The 21,630-nt window shown below is 42.3% G+C and overlaps 3 protein-coding genes across 5 annotated transcripts in view; 2 read left to right on the plus strand and 1 right to left on the minus strand.

The window, feature by feature from the left end:
• The window catches only part of LOC306935358 (uncharacterized protein), a 21,345-nt gene extending 16,383 nt beyond the window's left edge, over positions 1-4,962 (plus strand). For both annotated transcript variants that reach the window (XM_079518369.1, XM_079518370.1), the window contains exon 12: positions 2,593-4,962. In XM_079518369.1, the coding sequence (XP_079374495.1) occupies positions 2,593-2,720 (128 nt within the window). In that variant the 3' untranslated portion in view covers positions 2,721-4,962. The remainder of the gene's footprint in view (positions 1-2,592) is intronic.
• A 422-nt stretch (positions 4,963-5,384) lies between these two features.
• On the minus strand, positions 5,385-16,992 carry nup35 (nucleoporin 35). Its single transcript, XM_079518185.1, has 9 exons — positions 16,692-16,992; positions 14,964-15,134; positions 13,484-13,608; positions 12,580-12,628; positions 11,825-11,945; positions 11,114-11,183; positions 9,504-9,632; positions 7,925-8,083; positions 5,385-5,754 (listed from the first exon to the last, which is right to left on the minus strand). Exons 1-9 carry the CDS (start codon positions 16,702-16,704, stop codon positions 5,677-5,679), a joined length of 915 nt encoding a protein of 304 aa, XP_079374311.1. The 5' UTR covers positions 16,705-16,992; the 3' UTR covers positions 5,385-5,676.
• Positions 16,993-18,223: 1,231 nt separating this feature from the next.
• dnajc10 (DnaJ (Hsp40) homolog, subfamily C, member 10) overlaps positions 18,224-21,630 on the plus strand; it is a 29,083-nt gene continuing 25,676 nt past the window's right edge. Inside the window, exons 1-4 of one of the 2 annotated variants that reach the window (XM_079519269.1) lie at positions 18,224-18,242; positions 18,505-18,630; positions 18,989-19,052; positions 19,609-19,807. In XM_079519269.1, coding sequence (XP_079375395.1) covers positions 19,610-19,807 — 198 coding nt within the window. In that variant the 5' untranslated portion in view covers positions 18,224-18,242; positions 18,505-18,630; positions 18,989-19,052; position 19,609. Of the gene's footprint in view, positions 18,243-18,504; positions 18,631-18,988; positions 19,808-21,630 lie in introns of both variants that reach the window. The other variant, XM_079519268.1, reaches the window with a different exon arrangement.

Genomic DNA, 21,630 nt, shown 5'->3' on the forward strand with positions numbered 1-21,630 from the left:
TATAACAACCAGTATTCATCACAGTATCAGAGTAAACATGCATCATATTTAGAACAAGCAGATATATCATCACTTTATCACAGTAAACACACAGGGCAGTATTATGCGTGTCTTAAGTACCAGGTATTATTACTTAACTTAAGACCTGGAGGCGTGGTCAATGCCATTTGGCTATTCTGAGTGGCCAAACAGCATTGACCACGCCTCCAGGTCTTAAGTTAAGTAATAAGACCTGGTACTTAAGACACGCATAATACTGTGTGCTGAGGATGGAACACATCTTACCTATATGGTGATTTTAGACTGGCACTGCTCTAACGAGGACACCTGTGTCACTCAATGAGGTGCTGCCATGCCAGCGTGCCGCCCACTAACCAATAAGAAATGCCCTTACTGAAGGATAAATTGGATAAAAATTGGTATCCCGAATCAAAATGTATTGTAAAGGTACAACGCAATTAAAAGCTCAGCTGTAAAGTGCGGGACAAGCACAATATGTGCCCCAAAAACAACAATATAAATACCTGAGTGTATATACAATAATACAATTTAAAATCCATTATACATTGCAGTGCTAATAATAATAATAGTGTGTGTGGAGGAGAGGGGGTGATGGCTCTGGGGAAGAAGCTATGTTTGAGTCTGTCTATCTTGGTTTGGCTTTGATACACCGTCCAGGAGCACCACCCAGTGGGCAAAAGGTGGAATAACAAGCGACGCTTTAGGGTGCGTGTACTGTACTGTTATGTCCTACACAATGGAGTAAAAGTACAATATGTGCCTCTGAGATGTAGTGGAGTAGAAGTAATGAAGTATTGAACATTGGAAATACTCCACTAAAGTAAAAATACCTCAAAATTGTACTTAGGTAAACCTAGGTACACAAAAGCATCAGCCGCAGATCTGCAAGATCGTTTCGAGCTTGTAGATCTGCTGCTTTTGCTGCTTTTGAATTTGAATCTGAAAAGCAACAGTTTTGGACTTGTATCTTGTCCAAAACATCCAAGGAAGAGAAAGGGGGTGCATGAGATGGGCAGTATTTGAAATACATGTATTTGAAATACGTATTTGAAATACTTTTTTGTATTTTGTAATTTGTATTTTGCTGGGATGGAAGAAATGAGATGTATTTTGTATCTAAATACTTTCAGATCTAGTATTTTCTGTATTTCAAATACATAAAATACTTTTTAATGTCATTTTACACAGCCTCAGGTTTAAACTGTAGGGGCAAAACACATGCACCCACACACACCGTGGGCACATTTGAGCCGACAGGCGCGGCCAAAGGAAGCTGACTGACGACGTCTTTCCGGAGTTTTCAAAAGACCGTAGGTTTCGTTTTTGGCTAGGTGGCCCAGCCTTCATCCAATCAGGATAGAGAGGGGCCTTCCACCAATCATGATCGAACGGGGCTTGGTGTGTGTGCTGTTACAGCCTGTTGCGTTTCTCCCCACTGTAGTGCGTGCATGTGCACATCTTGTTACCGGGGAAGACCGGGGGGTTTTCCAAATCACTGAATGCTCCTTTAATTGATAATCTATTCATCTTAGTCATTAGTATCTTGTTTACTTATCTTGTTTTTTATTGTTGGTTTAAATGTAAATTGGTGGTAGGCCTAATCAATCAATCAATCAATCAATCAATCTCTTTCTACATTTTTCTTGAGGTAGAAGTCAAAGAGGAGTGACAGTGATGAATCAGATTGCCAATCCATTCCTTTGTGGGTCCTGTTTGATACAGTTTAAGTTATAGCACATTGATTTGCTTAAAATATAAAGTGTATCATTCTTAATAACCTTCAATGTATTAGACATTCTGACAGGTCATTCATTTAATATTTGGCAATTAATTATGAATTTACTTATCATTATATACATTTTAATGAAAATGTATTTTCATGTATTTTCAAAATACAAAATACGTATTTGTATCTCAAATACATTTCTCAGACCAGTATTTGTATTTTGTATTTAATTACATTCTGTGACCCAGTATTTTTATTTTGTAACAAAATACATTTTCAATGTATTTTGCCCAATGGTTAGACTTAGACATACCAAAAGTCCTACAGTCATTAGTCCGACAAACCTGTGCTTAGTGTGCTGTGGGTTAAAAATCACCTGTGGCTCCAGACATGCGTGGCGGGTTAACAGGTTAAAAATCACCCCTGGCTTCCTGTGAAGTTAGGCCAGGTTTGGGGAGGGCGTACACTGCACTCGGCAGGCTTCCTTGTGTTCTACACACAAAAATATGTTGTTTGAACCAGAATCTTGTATGAAAACAAAATGTCTTTCTTCCAAAGAATTTACAATAATCTGAATTGATGTAGCCCCGCGTAGCCAGACAATACAACTTGCATTGCAAAGGTTAGATTCGTCTAGCTACGCAAGGCTAAAATAGGTTAGTAGTAGTTAGTAGATAGTATGTTAGGTTTAACAGAATTGAAGAAAAAAATAAATCATCTTCAGATTTGTTCTACACACCAAAAATGTGTTTTTTGAATTTCAAAAAAGAAAAGTACAGCCTGCCTTAAAAAGGTGCGTGTGTCTCTTTCTCATGCTCTTCTGGCGCACTTTGTTCTGTCCTCAGGGTTCAGATACAGACCGTACTGCCTGCCGCATCACATCATCACGTCTGCTTCCCAGAGAGGATGGAACAACAAACAACGGAACAACGCCTACGTGATCCGCAACCGCAAAACCAAGAGACTGCACTGATGCAAGCTGTCATAATCGTCTCTGTCGGCTGGAAGCCTCATATGATGTCAAAACTAATTTTAAATTGAAAAACACCAAAAGTAGCAGTAACACATGTTACTGCAGTGAAATTTGTTGATCTCCATCTCTTGGAGCGGTGAGCCGCAGCCAAGGAGCCACCGGTGAGCTGCAGCCAGGCCGCACTCGGGAATCATTTCGATTAGTTGATTTGAACCCCCCAATCCAACCCATTGATGCTGAGTGCCAAGCAGGGAGGCATTGATTGGGTAAAATTCGGTAAAATCACAAATGTTTTCACTATGCAATGAAATTCTTACACAAACATGTCCCCCATTTCCAGAATAGCAAAACTAGTGGATCTACAAGCTCTAACAATATGAATACTTTCACGTTGGTACTGTAAGTACAATTAGAAGCCAACACGTTTGTAGTTTTATTCAAGTAACATTTTGAATATTTCACTTTCAAAACATTTTTGGGTCATTTTATCGTCTACTCGGGCTTACACCCCGGACCGTTTTTTACCTTTAATAGTTTTTTCTACTTATTTGTAGAACATTTCTCTCTGCTAATAAATGGTTGATTATAATTCATGCACTATTAGTTATTACCGTATTTATTATTACTGTAATGCTAGTTTTTTCTTTTTAAACTTTATTTAGAAAACCTGTCAGGTGTAATCATAGTTGAGGCAAGATTTAGCTCAAATTCTCATCAATGTCTCATTGAAATGCAGTGGGTGGAAGTATCTGAATACATTCACTCAAGAACTGTACTTAAAGGGATATTTCACTTTCAAGTCATTTTTGGGTCATTTTAACGTCTACTCAGGCTTATGTGAACACCCTGGACCGTTTCTAAGTTGCTACAGTAGATTCAGTATTTACATATTTGATATTAATTTTTAGCTGCTACGCACTCTTCCTATACAAACCCATTGTAACTTCACATAAAGCAATAAGCACCAAAGGGTGTGAGGTTACATTGTATTTTATAATGGCTGAGAGGAGTGGTGAGGCACGATGCAACGCATTGTGAGCTTGTAGATGTGTTATTTTCTAAAGATATTTATAGGTCTACATTAAGAAAACTTGAAATGAGACATTCTGTATGAGTAGGCCTACTTTTACTGTGGAATTTTACTTGTAATAGAGTATTTTTATATTGCAGTATTTATACATTAAGAGTATTTTTTCCACCACTGCTGTTTACAGACTCAGGTTGATGACGGGTTTAGGTGTTTATAAAAGATCAATGTGTCAAAGAAAAGAACGCCTCTATTAGAATTAGCATCTCACAGAAAGCCTTATTTAGTTTTATTCAATTGTTTACTGTAAGGGCATGGTCACACCGCACTTTTATTCTATACCTATGGTGTCTGAATTCTGCCAATGCATTTTGGACTTTCTTTTGTTAATATTATTTTTGGGGTACTACTGTCACAAATATTATTCTGTGCTTACTGGTGGAGTTGGAGGGAAGTGGGGTAGAATTTTGATACACAGAAAAATGCATAATGGACTTTCTTTTGTTGTTAATATTATTTTTGGGGTACTACTGTCACAAATATTATTCTGTGTTTACTGGTGGAGTTGGAGGGAAGTGGGGTAGAAATTTGATACACAAAAAAATACTAATTTCTGATGTGCATGCATAATGAAATATTACAGTGCTCAATAAACATAAACAAAGACATGTTGTACATAAAAGATGTTCCACAATAACCTGGCCCATGCCAAGTCATTAATACCATTAAACCTACAGTATATCTCAATGGTTCTCAAACTTTTTTTTTTTTGCTTCAGTAACCCCTTTTCCTGATTTCTGGATCAAAGTAACCCCTTTACCTGCTTAGAATTATATTAGCAGCATAACATTTTTGTAATTTAATTAATATTAGTTTTTTTCCCCAGAAAACTTAGTTCAGTAATTAGAAGGCATTTGTAGAATCGGCCTTATATTAGTCCTAAATGGGTTAAATAATATCTCTAACACCCCAGAATCCAAATCTGTTTTGAACACTTGGGCCCAACTACGGATATGTAATGTTATTACAATCTTTTTGATTATACCAAAAATGTCAGTAATTCCGCGACTCCATCTCCATTTTACCTGAATGTATTTCCTTTCAGTTGACCCTGACGAAGGCCCATGCAGGCCGAAATGCGTTTCGTGTTTTTAACCCTTGTTTTTAATATCTAATGAATTAATGAAATAAAGGATTTTTTCTACTTCAACTGGACAGAGCTGCCTTGGACCCTCTTTTATGTTCGCCACCTTATATCTCCTTCCACAGTGACATTGACTCAAGGTATAGAACTTTTTAAGAACTCTTGTGCTTTGCATTTCCTTTGATATCTGAAGTATAAAGCTCCACAAACAGATTTAATTGACCATCTACGTCAGGTGGAATACAGTAGCCTTAAAGGCATATTCATATTCCAGTTTTAGGTGATACAGTGACCACTGAACTGTGTTCCAGAGAGATGTGTTTGGGTGAGCGGTGAGTCGCTTACCACCGCAGCTCAGTGACGTCATGTTGTAGGTTTTTGGTGGTCACCTTATCACCTAAAACTGGAGTAGGCCTTTAGTGAAGTAAGATCCGGTGTGCCAGACCCTTCTTCTCACTCTAAAGAGGGAGTGAGTAAACACACACCTGTAGCCGAGTTTTACATGAAACTTTATTCTTAACACAATAACAGAATAGGAAACAAAGCTGATTAACAGTTAGAAAATTAGTTAGAAACAAACATTTCGTCATAATTGGTACAAATCACACACACACACACACACACACACACACACACACACACACACACACACACACACACACACACACACACACACACACACACACACACACACACACACACACACACACACACACACACACACACACACACACACACACACACACACACACACGGCAGATATCCCAGGATGCAGTGGGGTAAGGTCACCAGCCGAACATATAGGTCATGGCCTTGGAGACCACGCTGTCTTCTTTCCGTGGCGTCTGTCTGTCCGTCAGCACCTAGTGGCAGAAAGGAACCATTACATTTAGAACACAGCAGATCAACAAACTCAGAATGTCTGTCTGTCTGTCCGTCAGCACCTAGTTATGGAAATGAACCATTACATTTACATTGGCACAGTCAATAGTGCCAATGTAAATAGTGATGTCGCCTCACAGCTAGAAGGTCCTGGGTTCGATTATCAGTGCCTATAGCCGGGGTTGGCGAAAAGGGCCTTTCTTTGTGGAGTTTGCATGTCCTCCCCGTGTTCCCTAGGGTAGGTACCCTCACAAAAACATGCAGTAATCCTGGTCTCTATACTGCCTCTCCCTGGCCAGCCAGGGCGCCTGATGGAGGGGAAAGGAACTGGTTGGAATAACGTGTTCCTTCCACGGAACGTACTACTGGGGAAACTGGGGCGTCCTACTGGGGAAACCCCCCTGTCAGGTGAAAAGAAGCAGCTTGGACTCATCATGCACTGAAGGAAACATGCCAGTTTGGCAGAGGGAGTGTAGCTCCCAGGTTTACATTAGACCAGTTTCAACCCTTTTCATATGAATTAATTTATTTATTCTGCATTTGAGCCACGGAGGCACGGACCACCATTTAGATGACATTTAGCCTTGCAGACCCAAAACTAAAGAATATTTTGTTCATAGGGAGAGACAACAGGCAAAAGATCAAAATAACAATGTTTCTACATTCTCTAAATGTGTAAACTTCTTGTAAATTAAGTAATACTGATGTGTAAAAATAATTTTACTCTTGAGAGAGTAAAATTAAACCAAATGGACCCGGGGTCTATTTGGTCCCCATTTTAGTAAAAAAAAAACATCATAGTACTTTTTCCACCACTGGTGGTAATGTGTGTCATGTGGGGGTCAGTGGGGTCCTTGGGGGGTTCCCAGCCAAATGAATTAATATAGCATTGCAATCAGTAACCTATCTATTTTCAAGAGAAAAATGTAAAGTGTTTGAATTGTTTCTGAATCATTTGGAATTTAACACAAATTATTATTCTTCTGGGGTCCCTGCTGGCACCTGCGGCCAAATGCATATTATTTTATGTGGTGCTTGCTGCTTGGTACAAAAACGTGAACTACCTATCCTCGCTTTAAGGCCCAAAGCCCACCAATGCAGCTCCTTGCAACAACACAGTTTTAAGGACATGTCACACCAATGCAACTCTGTGCAACTGCCATTGGGGATAATGGTTTCATAACTTCAGTCAGATAACTCACGAATAGACTTAACCAATATTTACACAATTAACAGCTTATGCCCTGGACGGAGATTGATTAATAGTCGCCTTAACAGACGACGTCACACTGATAAGCAACAGCATGCACGCGCATAAAGGCAGCAGAAGAACACCACCTCTCATAAGATGCAATGGAAAAGTACTAACTGCACTCACGTGTAAAAAATGCCCCATCAAACTTTTAGATGCTGTTTTTATCCCAGTGTGGAGGAAGAATGATTAACAATTTACAATTTACAATTTAGGCATTTAGCAGACGCTCTTAATCCAGAAACATGCGTAAGCTAAGAACGTAACTAAGATTTGTATTGTGATCTCTCGCCCTTGAAATATATAATCCTTGGTTTCTGTTTCTGTTTGAACAATAATAACAATTCAAAACAGTCCTCAAAACCACACCTCCAGTCGCTGTCATAAGAACGGGAGGTGCGCTCATGATCACGGCAGCAGAGCCTATTTGTGCACGGCTGCACGCGCACCTGCAGCCCATCAAGTACAATTTATGCTTCGTCCCGCGATGGTGTCGCGAAATAACGAAGCCCGCCGGTGGTGCTGGGGTGGCGGTGGAAGCAAACAGTGCATAACAGCAACCAGGAACCATATGCAGAAGGAAGGCAGGAAGAAGCATGCAGTCTATGTGAGCTTAAATAACCCACCCAATTGGTCAGCTGACTGCCACATCAGCGAATGACAGGTGGGTCTTGCAAACACTGTATACACCCGAATTGTAATGCAGCATATTAACCCCTCGAGTACCCTTGAGCATAGCATGAAGCCGCTCGAGTATATCTGACTGAACTAACTCTGCAAGCTCCGTATCATTGTTAACAGCTTTGAAGGCAGTAGGGAAGTGTCCCGTAAGAGTTGTTGTGTGTATAGAGCCTATTGAGATTTGAGAATGGCCGACGGCGGCGCGGGGGGTTGATTACCTGGTAGTCGTCGCTGGATGCTTTGTACGCTGCGCTGAGCGGCCTCATGGAGGAGCGGGGGGTGGAGGGAAGACCACCGTGAGCAGGGGAGAAGAAAGTCGAGGGGGCAGGGCTGATGATGGTGGAGTTGTTCAATGCTTCTGACGCCTCCATCACAGCCTGGAAATACATACACACACACATGGTTTAATGATGGTGGATTTCAATGCTTCTGATGCCTCCATCACAGCCTGAAAACACACATGTTCAGGGGTCATCACCATTCCGGCTTGTGGTGGACATTTCCATTGTTGCCATGGACATACGAGAGAAAGGAGGTCCCGCACACTGTCTTCACTTATATTGCAGCCGTTTATTGAGCTGAGTTACAACGTTCCGTGAAGTGAAGACAGTGTGCGGGACCTCCTTTCTCTCGTTATCCGCACTGGTTGTCTGCTCCGACGCACCTGTCCCTGTAGGTGTGCCAAATGACTTTTTTATACAAAATGCCATGGACATACAAAATGAGTGGACAATAATGTTAGAAACACATAATGAGAGAGTTAAGGGGTCCTTGCAAAGAAAATATTTGAGTACCACTAGTACTAGTTGGACTCCTAATATGTAAATAAGTGTCCTACATATTTTGAGGAAAACCTGGAGACTTGGTAATCAGTAATGTGTCTTATGATCACAATAAGAACATTACGGCCATATTGATGACCAACCCCTGCACATGCTTCAAAGCTCATTCACTGCAAATACATACTTTAAAGCTAAATCAAATCTCTTTTGTTAGGCCAAGTCCCAATCTGTGATTTGTGAATTAGTTTCCTAAATAATTGGCGCAATATACTAGAATAATTCCCAGTTGAAGAAATCGCAGATAGAGGCTTTAACCTTTGCTTTTCATGAAAGCATTCTACTATGGCTAGTTGTTTTCAATTCAAACACACTTTAATCTAATCTATTGTTAGTGTGTGAACACTTCAATTACTCTTTCAGCTGAAAATCTACAATAACATGCTCACAACGTGTCGCAAACTGTGGAATCCAGATGACTGAACTCAGTTGTGTGGCGACTGAGAACTTTAATCCCTGAATACACAAACACGTTGTGAGGACTTCAACAATTCATTTTTTTTTTTAAATTATTTACTTTTTATGGTTTTTTCTTTTAATAATCAATTCTTAAATCGATTGGTTAAATTAACCGTCACGGTCACACCCCAGGGCACAACATAAATGAATGTATTTTTCACGAGCAAAAAAAGGCATTGGTAAATTGCAAAGCTAGTAGTAGCAAAAGTCCATCTAAATATTTGAAGAATCAGATAAACTGTAGCAAGAGAGAAGAAGCAGCCACGCCTAGGGTAGCCTGATGGAGGGAAAAGGAACTGGTTGGAATAACGTGGGGTGGCGACTCCCACCTGTCAGGTGAAAAGAAGTGGTTTGGACTCCACGTGCACTGAAGAAAGCATGAGGTCAGTCCGTTGCTCTCCCACCCAGGTTACAAAAATTGTGGGATAAAAGAAAATAGGAAAATAGGAATGGGTAAAAAAAAAAAGGCTATTAATATAATGGGCAACTGGACACTTACCTTGTCGATGCAGGGCTTCACTCCCACCATGAGCCAGTCTCCAAACACCTTGCCATCTTTAGACAGAGCCTTCCTGGCCTGTAGAACTGACTGGTACTGGAGGTGCATCCAGTTACCTGGACTGGACATCTGTGTGGACACACGCGCACGCACACAGATTTCACCTTCAATGTTCATTTCATGCCTGAAGGTGGTCTAACGACCGAAAGCTTGCTGAATTGAAAATAAAATGAAAATCTGATTTTGCAGATTTGAGTGTGCGGAGCCTCCCATTATCTTCATTGTGACTCCAGCACCTCTGGTCTGCTGGCACATGTCTGAGTGGTGGTTTGTTTTTTCACTTTTATGTTCAACATAAAAAAAAAATCACACCCGTGTGAACTGAGTGGTGCAACTCCCCTCTCCCCTCTCCACCTGCCTCTCTATCACTCTCTCTGTAATTAGCAGGCAACAGTGCAACACTCTCTCTCTCTAGCTCTGTTTCTGGCACAACAGCACCACTTTTGCCCCTACTGGTACTCTAAACATAGTCACATAGGTTAGGACGGACATTGCTGTTCCTTGGAGTGGTTGCACTACTAAAATAAAATAATAAAAAATATATTAATAATAATAATAATAAACAGATATATATAATAATCTATAATCTCTAGGGGTGTGATCCGTAACGGTTCCCTTTAACGATTCCTAAAATCGATATGCTTTAAGTAATTGTTTCTACATTATTGCAAACATATTTTCTGTACCCTGTGTGATTGAAAAACAATAAAATAAATATTAATCATAAAAATAAATACAACGTTTATGGTGGATCCGGTTCCGGATAGCATGTTAGCAACCTTAATATAATCTTTCTGATCTTTTAGATTTTCTATTTGCTGTTGTGCCCAGAGAACAATGGGGAGAACAATAGGATCGTTGTTGGCCCCAGAATAGGGATGCTAGGGTTCATGTGGTTAAGGAATGCTGAACACAAAGATAAAGATAAGAACTGGTTCATGATTCTCTATCCTAACCTTGACTGTCTGGATGAACTGTGAGTTCATGAAATCACAAAGCAGCAACAAAAGACATCCCGTCAACAGATGGTGCAAAACTCTGCGGCAAAATTGCAAATTAACACAAAGAAACGTGATCATATCACACCTATCCTAGCTGAGTCATTCTAATTAACACAAAGAAACGTGATCATATCACACCTATCCTAGCCGAGTCATTCTAAACACTACACGGCTTGTGCAAGGGCTTGCTGTGATTGGCCAGTAGCCGCTTTGAGTGGCAGTCTGAAACTACACTTTGACAAAAAAACAAAAACAAACAAACAGTTCGCAGTTGTTGTATAGGCGAGAGGCACTTCCACTTTGGCCACAGAAGCAGGGCCAGGTTATAAACATAACCTCAATACTAAACATAACCTCAGTAAAACTATGCCTAAACCTTATTCCTAAACGTAACCCCGGGTAAACTATGCCTAAACCTAACCTTATTCCTAAACACATTTCCCATTTGTTTTACCTCAGTAAAACAAATAAAACGGTCCACCCCCCAAAACGGGGCGAGTGTGTTTGAGGCGAGTGTTTGGTTCCATGTGAAGAAAGCGTTTTTCTTACCGTGTGTTTGAGAATGTTTCCATACTGAGCAAACTGCAGCAAAATGTATGAGGCCGACGCTGGTGGGAACCTAATGAACACACACACACACACACACACACACACACACACACACACACACACACACACACACACACACACACACACACACACACACACACACACACACACACACACACACACACACACACACACACACACACACACACACACACACACACACACAGTGTGTCGCTTTAGCGTTTAACCATTTTAAACTTTAGCTGATGAATAGCAGAACTACAAGCCCGTAGCATGGCACTCTGTGCCGCGATAGGGGCTTGTAGATCTGCTATTTTTGAAAAGTCGTGAAAATGTGCGCAATTCTTTGAATATATATTCTTTCACAGCAAACGTGTCATTGCTTGACCCTGGAACAACATATATTCAGATGGGGGTCAGCGGCCAATTACATATCATTTTTGGGGTCCTTGACATTAAATAGTTGAGCACCACTGACACAGAAACATAGGTTTTTCAGAAAACTGTCATGAGACAGACGACTATTTTGTAGAATCTGGTCTCAGTCCTAAATGGGAATTAAAACTTACTTGAAAGAGTACAAGTAGTAAAATACTACTAGGATAATTGTACAAAGCAGTGATAATTATAGTAGCAGAGAGTAATATATTATTATTATCTGTAGTAGTAGTAGTATTAGTTATTTTGTACCCAAACACAGTAACCCAGGTCTGGTCCAGATGGTCATCGGACGACAGCGCCTCCCCCTGGCTGTAGAAGGGATCAACCTGAGCTGGAGACAGTATTACCTGTCTGCACGAACTACTGGACACTATGACACACACACACACACACACACACACACGATTAACAAATACCACTACAGTTAGACAATTCACCCATTAGAACATTTTGTCATGATTGGTACAAATAGTGATTATTCTTTTGTTAGATTTTTAAACGAAATAATTTGATAAAACTTTAAAGCTCTGTATTGTGAATCGTGATCGTAAACAGGGTGATCAGACCCCCATACGCGATAGTGGAGTGGTGGACTGTACCAGAATAATAAACTTTATTTGGATATAATAGTATGACATAGACATACTAATGCAGCACAGAGTGCTTTACAGAGCAGAAAAGAGAAAAACAAGAAACAATTTCAAATATCATTAAAACAAGCAAAAACAGAATAACGTTAAGACAATAAAACAATAGCAAAGAGCCTAAAACAAGCAGAACATGTACAGTACATGAATAAGCTCAACTAAAAGCAATAGTGAAGAGGTGGGTTTTGAGCTGTGCTTTAAAGACGTCTACAGAGAGTGCCTGTCTAAGCTGTAGAGGGAATTTATTCCAGGCTGTCGGCCAGTAGAAGCAGAAAGCTGCCTCACTGTGTTTCCGCCTCACCGAAGAAGCAGCAACATGTAATATAGTAGTATAATATAAGTACTTCTACTTGTTACCTGTTCCTGGAGTTGACCCCAACAAAGGAGACTGGAACATCGAGAAAGGCTGGAGAGACACACAGACAAGAAAGTTTAAAATGTTGAAATGTTTAAAATGAGAAAAGCTGCAGAGACACACACAGACAAGACAGTTTAAAATGCTGGACTACGTTGTCCATAGAAACACCCCTTGTGATCTTTGGTGTCCCCCAAGGGGTTCTGGGTCTAAACCAGGGGTGGGCAACTTTGATGATGGAGAGGGCCCTATGCCCTACTTCTAATTCTAGCAAAAATAGCCAATCTACAAGCTCAAAACGCGTCGCAGTGTGTTGACACGAGCTGTACGCGAGAAGGTGGCCGGGAATTCCAAGGTTTCCCAGACGTGAATCTATAACCTTGCATCACTAGGATTTTCCAAACGGCTTTACTTACCACCAGTCCCGTGAAATACGGAATCGTCCCGTATTTGGAAACTAAAAGACAAGTCCCGTTCATTACGGGACATACTTTGTTCTGTATTTTAAGGTCGGAGAATAAATATGAATGACGGAGCGATTTATTTCACAATTCTGCCGTCCTCTCTGCTCCCCCCACTCACTTACTGCCTGTGAGCTGACTGCGTGTGAACCTGGTGTCTGAGAATGCACTCAGCAGCAGCATATTGGCTCATTTACTCATGACACGACCAATGGGTTAGCTGTTAGCGCTTTCAGTGTTGATACGATCCCCCCCCCACACCCTGGGATCTAATCAAACCACATCAGATCACAACAAACTTGAAAGCATGACAATGTGATGACAGTACTACCGGCTCAGAAGTCAGATCACAAGTTGCCAGTCCGCGGACAATATGACATGTCAGCCGGTCCGTGGTAGAAAGGTTGGGAACCCCTGCTAAACCATGTCTGCCTGCTGGTCTTACCTGCTTGTGTGAGCTGAGAGGTGTGGTTGCTATGGCAGCAGTGGAGGTCAGGTCGTCGTAGATACTGCGGATGGGCGGCGCGCCACTCTTGTCTTTGGGGGTGGGGACAACGGGCTGACAGCCTCCTGAAAAAAGGAATCAATAACATAATAAGTAGGCTGGCCCCAGTCTGTGTGGTTTCGTTCTAGAGGGGCTCCTCCCCTCCCCAACCTGGGGAGAGCAACGGACTGACCTCATGTGTCCTTCAATGCATGAGTCCAAGCTGCTTCTTTTCACCTGACAGGCTTATATCTACAAGCTCACAACTTGTTGCACCGTGATGCGTTCTGAGCTTATAGATCTGCTGTTTTTTCTTCAGCAGTTATGTAAAAAGGTTTTCAATGTAATGGGTCCCGGGACCCAGGGGTGGTCTTTAAGATGGGTCAACGACGTTTGAGTACAGTACTGAGCACAGTATTGCATCCCAGGACCACCGGAGGGTGACATGATTACGTCCTCTCTCAATTTGGTGAGTCTAAGGATGCAGGGCGCTATTTGCATCACTGCCCAGTGTCAATTATCTAATGTAATCCTGGGCGTTACACTCCCTCTGCCAAACTGGGGAGAGCAACGGAATGACGCGGACGTAGCATGTGGAGGGAACACGTTATTCCAACCAGTTCCTTTCCCCTCCATCAGGCTCTCGGCTGGCCAGGGAGAGGCAGTATAGACCAGGATTTTTTATGAGGGTACCTACTAGACATGTGGAGAACATGCAAACTCCACACAGAAAGGCCCTTTTGCCAACCCCACCTAGGATAAGGGCACTGATGAAATCGAACCCAGGACCTTCTAGCTGCGAGGCGACAGCCCAGTCTTTAAACCGGGAAAGCAGCCATGTGTTCATTGCTATTATCATTGACATAGTGAGATGTACAGTTGTGGCGGTTGTTACTGGTTTAATTATGACTAGACCTGTACGTGCCCGTCGGCCACCGGCCTACTTAAGAACGATGCAACTTTGGAACCTAATAATACCTGTTGTCAACTTGTCATAGCACCCGTTTTAACTGTCTGTCTGTGTCCCACATGGAGATCTCTGTTGTATCTGCCTGTCTGCCTGTGTCTAAAGAGGGCAAACTGACGGACTGTGAAAAGTAAACTGATTAAGAAATCAATTGTCAGGTGTGGGGTTGCCATGGTAATCAATTGGCTGAGGCAGAGCCTGGAAATTGCACAGTTGAGGGGATTTAGGCTGATTAGGCACACTGGCAGAGCCTGAGCAGATCCTTTTGTGGTGGTTCTGGAGAACCGTGGGTCCGACCGACTCGATACCGGGCACTGCACTGTGTGGAACGCGTGTGTCGAATTAGAAGTCGGTGGGGCAAACGGTTCTCGAGTTACGTGCATTACAACCGTACACACACACACGCAGACGTGGCGCATTTATAGTAGGATTGACACAGTGAGATGTACAGTTGTGGAGGTTAGTTGTTGTTACCGTGGTGATGGAAGCTCCTGTGTTCTGTGGTGGGTGTGGACATGCTGAACGCTCGCGGCTGGGGGCTGGCGGGGGCGGGCAGGTCCCCCATCAGAAAGCCCGGCAGGAACTGGGCCCCAGGGCCGGGTTTGGGGGAGGTGGGCGAGCCCAGGGTCATGGGTTCAGAAGACGCTGTCGAGAGGAGACAAATACTTCCTGTTAGCAGTGAGCAGGGTTGGGAATGGATCGTTTAGAATTGTTAAAGATTCCCTCTAAGGTAGTTTAAGTGATTTTCTTTGATTAAAATAAGTGTTAAAAGCTCTATATTGTGACCGTATTAATTGCTATAGTGTTAGTTCAGTAGCGGGAGTCTCCATGTCTCTCCAGCTCTGTATTCTTTTCAAAATCTTTTTATTTCCGTTTTATAACAGTCACAGGTTCATAGTCACAGGTTCATAGAAAAAATAAAAATAAAATATCAGATTTAGTATCAGTGACTGAGGTAAATAAACGTAGCCTACTGTATGAATCAAAGAGATCGTGGGCAGACATAATGAAAAGACTTATTGTGCAAAACATGCCCCTTCAAGAAAAAAGAAAAACATTTTCTCCCCTTCAAGTCCCAATTTAGTATAGCCAATTCCCAATTCCCCAGCCTCTCTACAAGTACTCCATCTCTGCTAACCCCCACAATCAGTCATTGGGAGGGTGAAGAAAGCCTCGGGTCTCCTCCGATACCCGGGCCATCAAGCCAACATCTTTTTTTACACCCGACAGTGAAAGGTCTCACTAGGGGGGCGTAACGCATGTGGAGGTACACGCTATCCCCCCCACCTCCTCCCTCCCCTGAACAGGCGCCCTGACCGCTTGTGGGGATCATCAATGCAGCGACAAAGATGAGCCCTCCCCATTCAGCTTCCCACCCGCGAACGCGGCCAATTGTGTTCGTTGGAGCGCCCGGCCAAGCCGTATGCACCATGAAGGCTAAGCTCCATGGTGGTGGGCAGGAACTTTAACCTGCACCACCCGGACGCCCCGATAGTGGTCCTCCAGCTCTGTATTAAACAGTAAAATGCATTTTCAGAAACCAAAACTGGGATACCAATTTTATCCAATCAGGATAGGGAACGCAGTAAGGAAGGACACAGAGAAATGAGCAGACACAATTGGAACTGGAACACTATAAAGATTAAGTTTATAAAGAGCTACTCTCTCCTGACTTGTACTGTGATTGTATAGCAGACATGAAGTCCACATACCCGCTCTGACAGCAGTGTGATGAAACCGGTTCCGGAGAAACGGTTCCAAATGTGACGGATTGCTACATTTTCACAAAGTTCTTCTCAGACATTTGACTGTTGCCGTGCCACTGGCCATGACGTTGATTATATTACGAAATGTATTGAATCCAACAGCTGACCACCACAAGACACAATAGATGTTATTGTCCCGAGAGGACATTTGATTTACAGACATATAGGCTATTACATACAAATGATATGGGTGAATATAAAAGGTTAACCTGTGCTGCATAACAAGTAAATAAAACTAGGAATAAATGACTACTGCCTACTGACACTATAGTGTTGAGGGCGAGGCTACTGTAAACTTATACTACATTCACATTGTAAACAAACAAAAGTACAACAAAACAAAGAACATGACAGCAGCCACATGTGTTTCGTCGTTTAGTTATGAAAAATATAAATTAAACAAACATATACAAGTAATAAAGTGATTAAGACATACCGTGTATATCCATGGAGGATGAACCGTTAGCAGAAGAATGTGTGACAGTTAGCAGTAATGTAGTTTGACAATAAAACAAACAATATCTGATGTTCAGTTAAAAAACATACAACGTAATCTCCACACTGTTCGTCGGTTTAGTTTAGTTACAGATTAAATGTTTCTTAAATGATAAAACGTCAGGAGGACTGTACTATTATTAGTCTACTCGGCTAGTCTAATCTGACTTTTCAAACCAAACATGAGCGGTATGCGAAGGCGCCAGAATATGACGTCACCTCCGTCGCCTCCAGCGTGCGTAGCATTCCAAGGTGCGTTCAAGGCAGCTCGTAATTACAATAAGAGAGAGAGTGAGTCAGACAGACAGACAGACAGACTGACACCGTCTCCACACCATAGCGCAAAAAGGTCTTAAGCTGCGCACTTCTTAAGCTGCGCGCAGCTTAAATTCCGAGTTTTTAGACAGCTGGTGGATGGAAATTAAGCTCCACCTCCGCCGAAGACTTGAGCGGAGGAGAGCGTTTCCGGGAATCTGGCCGTCGCGCAAGTATTCGGCGGAGGTGGAGCTTAATCTCCATCCACCAGCTGTCTAAAAACTCAAGCTTTAAGCAGCGCGCAGCCGAGAACAGCTGCAACAAATAGTGGGTTTCAACCATATGCCTGCAAGGCAGTGGTTCTCAAAGTGGGGTCCTTGAGGGAGTTCCAGGGGGTCCCCTGCTAAATGATTAGGAACCAAATGGACCCTTATGGGTCTGTAACTCTTAGTGTACAAATGTACACTCTCAGAGTTAAATTAACATTGATTTTACAATATTGTATTGGGGTCCCAGAGATAGATAAACACCATTAAATAGGGGTCCGTGACCGTAGCCTAATTCAGGTCAAACCGGGGGCCGGGGCCCTATAGAGCCGTAACAATCTTCTCTTAACTGAGTCCTTGGCATGGGGTCAGCAGGCTAATGAGTATCATTTTTGGGGTCCTTGACATGAAAAAGTTTCGGAACCACTGCTCTAAGGTTTCAACCCTTTTCATATCAAGGTCCATTATTTATTCTGCGTTTGATTTTGAGCCACGGACCACCCTTTGATGAGATTAAATCTCAAACCCCGAACTAAAGAATATTTAGTTTAGTTATCATTGGATAAGATTTTGTCCACAATTCCCGAAAACAGAAAAACATTACATTTAAAGAGCTGGAGAGACCCCTGTTACCGAACAAATACACTATAAGCCTACTATCAGCATATAGTGCTTTACCCTTTTAACCCCTTTTAGACGACTGGGTCAAATTTGGCACATAGGCCTACCAGTTAATGGCCAAATATAGGCGATGTAGAAGGAGATGACAGCACATGGCTCTAGGCTGCCAGTGTATGATTTACTGCCCAAATCTGACATTAGTTGTGCTAAAATAAAAATAGGGGAATGTTTGAACTTTTAAATTAAATACGTTTTGAGTGTATTTTTTTCCAAGAGGTCCTGAACGTACCATCATGGTCACCCTCCACGTCACAACGTGTGTATTGCGTGCATACGTCATCATGATGCCGGTGAGCAGTGTTGCCATGTCCACTTATTATAAGCGATTTCTTTATTGGCTTGTTTTTTTTGTTTGTAAAGTTTACTTGTTTCCTATGTTATGTTTAACCAGTGTTTAATTTCAAAGTCAAAGAGCCCCAAATTTAAGTATATTTGTCTGCGGACCCACATCTTAAAACATTTTATGCCAGGGAACCGCATACAAGATTTTTGTTGTGAAAATGTAAAAAAAACATAGACCTGTTTGCTTGTTTCTCTCCCAAAACCTGACAGCAGTGCCGGTGAAGCCGGACACAGAGGCGGACACAGCAAGCAGCCAGGCTGCTGCAGCTCTGCTCTTTAATTATGTCATCATTCCTGACTACTGTGATGCAACTTTATACAACATACATCACCATGGTAATTATTATTACACTTCTAATTCATCTAACTAACAGCAAATTCAAATGCACACGTGTTTCTTTTGCTGTTTAGAGTTCGTACGCTTAGTTCAAAGCCTGTAAAAGTTGTGTTACTTGTTAGCTTCATTTGTTTTGCCAAAGGTAACTTTCACTTTACATCTACTTACAATGTTTTTACTAGTGTGTTCACATTGTAAACTTTGTTATTTATTTCACGAATGGGACTGAAAGATTGCTAATGAGTTCACTGGCATATGTCTCCTTTCCTCTTTTTTTTCTTAGTTATGTTAGAATTAAACAGACTTATCTGTCTCTCCTTCTGTCTGTCTGTCTGTCTGTCTACCTGTGTCTGCCAGGTCTGTCACACCCACTTAACATACTGAACGCACCCATTTAATACACTGAAAGTACAGTATACAGGTCAGTGAATATAATACTAGAGTACCAAGTATTCAGGAGGCTTGCAGTGTCCGTTCCTTTCCCCCCCTTTAACCAGGTTTAAGTATTCCTAAGGTTCAGGTATTTTACCAGTATTACCTAGAGATTTACCAGGGTCAGTTATTTCAGCTAGGGTATTTATTTACCAGGGAAAATAAAGGTATTCATTCATCAGTGTCAGGATTTTACCATGATAGTCAACCATGTGTCACCAGGGTTCGGTATTTACTATTTATAGCAATACGTTAGTTTGTTAGTAGTTACCAGTATTAGATTTTTACAAGGATTTAGTAGTTAGTATTTAACAATAAGTACCAAGTTACCAGGCTTAGGTAGTAGTTCGTATTTGTGTTTGGTAATTAGTACTTTTCATGCTTAGGTAGTTTGAATTTATCACGGTTAAGTAGTAGTTAGATTTGAGTTTGGTAGTTTGTACTTAGTACTTACCCAGGCTTAGGTAGTTGGTATTAGTGTTTGGTATGGTAGTATAGTACCAGGGTTAGTAGTATAGCCAGCCAGTGATAATAGCGCCCTCCAGGATGGCAGACGGTGGGCATTGTGTTGCCCAGCTCCGGGTGCTGTTGCTGGGCATGCTGTTGGTGGTGGCGGCAGTGTGGGCAGCAGCGGACAGCCAGGATTACTACGCCTTGCTGGGAGTCAGCAGAGACGCGACCACCCGGGAGATCAGGAAGGCCTTCAAGAAGCTGGCCCTGAAAATTCACCCCGACAAAAACCCAGTGAGTGGACCCTAATATATAATAATATAGAACTGCATATTGTTTTTCTTTTAAAAGTGTGTGTGTGTGTGTGCGCGCGCACGCGCGTGCGTGCGTGCGTGCGTGCGTGCGCGCGTTACAGTATGTCTGTTGTCTGTGTGTGGACACGGTCTGGGACCTACACTACTGGTAACTGGACCCTTTTCCACCAAAATAATGTTGGTTCTAGTCTAGAACTACATGGTTCCTTTCATAGACATAGAAAGGTAGACAGACACCTCCTTCGGCTCTGGGGCGTCCGTATCTCAGGCACCATCTTAAAGGGAAGAAAACCACAGAAGCTTCTGCGTGTGTGTCACAGAGAGGATGTTCGGTAGGCCAATCAGAGGCAGGTTAATCACTTGAGTGGCAGCGTGCCTTACACATTTCGGCTTGACTTCCGCCTTGCCTGTGCTTCCATGTGATACAGGTCATTGCAATGAATTGCAGCGGCCAATGATGTTGACGATCTGTGGTTCCGTTGTAGATTCTTGGAACCCTGGTGCTTTCACAAAACCGTCCGTGAACTGGCCCGTGTTTCCACCAGTTTTACACAGGACCATTGGGGTTCTGCGTAATTGGGGGGCGGCATAGCCAACATAGCTGGTTAGAGCCTGGGCTGGGGAGAAGGAGTCCACAGCCCAGTTGCCTTTTTCATTTGATTTAAGCCATTGTTTATAACACATCTGCATCTTCCAACCTGTAGAATAGTGTAACCCACTTGGTTCCCAGTTCAGGGCAAGGAAAACCACGTTTTCTTTTTTGTTCCAGTTCTGAACCAACGTTTAGCGTTCTGAACAAATTAATTCTCAGTGGAAACACACTGAACGCTGATGTCAACTGATTGTCTGATAACCAGATGCTGATATTGTGGAGTTGTGCACTCTATAGTCTAATGTTGACTAGGAGAGCTGAATCATCAGCGAAAAGAAACAGGTTTACGATCACAGGCTTAACTTCATAATGATGATAATAATAACACTTCTATCTCAATTATATAGCGTTTTACTTGGTAGTCAAAGACACTTGACAAGACAAGACAAGGCAAACAAACCAAAACAACTTCAATAAGAGAATAACTAGTTAAAAGGGATAAAAACAAAAAAGAAAATGGCACAAAGTGCATGTCATTAACAGAATGGGGCGACTGTGGCTCAAGAGGTAGAGCAGGTCGTTCAATGATCCATGGGTCGGCGGTTCGAATCCCGGCTCCTCCTGTCTACATGTCGAAGTGTACTTGGGCAAACACTGAACCTTGCATGGCTTCCGCCGCAATCGGTGTATGAATGTGTGTGTGTGAATGGGTGAATGTAATGCACAATCTATGTAAAGCGCCTTGGATAAAGGCACTATATAAATGCACCATTTACCATTTACCATTTATAATGTGTTTGTACGTGGCATTTGACCTAGGTATGATGACCATGCAGACATTCCCTTATTCTCATGTTTTTGTTATTAAAAAGTACTAGAACGGTGCCCGTTGTAGCCTCTACGAGCACCGGCCTACTTGAAACGATGTAAGTTGGAAATGGATGCCCTACCCAGATATTAGGCCAGCTCAACATATGGACACTGGGCAGGGGCCCTGTCCAGAGCCCGGGCAGAGGACTTTTTGGGGCGGTTCTGGACAACCATGGGTCTGACCGACACCGGGCACGGCACCCCCTGTGGTGGTGTGGAACGCGTGTGTCGAATTTAATGTCGGTGGGGTGAAGGTTCACGAGTTACGTGGATTACAGACGTACAGACGTACAGAGACTTGGTGGAACTCCCCCCCCACACACACACACACACACACACAC

The sequence above is a fragment of the Electrona antarctica genome (genome assembly GCF_951216825.1).
Source record: "Electrona antarctica genome assembly, chromosome: 13".
Lineage (NCBI taxonomy): Eukaryota > Metazoa > Chordata > Actinopteri > Myctophiformes > Myctophidae > Electrona > Electrona antarctica.

Coding starts and splice junctions, on each gene's coding strand:
- nup35 (XM_079518185.1), bottom strand. Junction 12,629..13,483: donor CTCTCAGCTCACACAAGCAG/GTAAGACCAGCA, acceptor GTGTCTCTCCAG/CCTTTCTCGATGTTCCAGTC. Junction 5,755..7,924: donor CATCCAGCGACGACTACCAG/GTAATCAACCCC, acceptor TTCTGCCACTAG/GTGCTGACGGACAGACAGAC.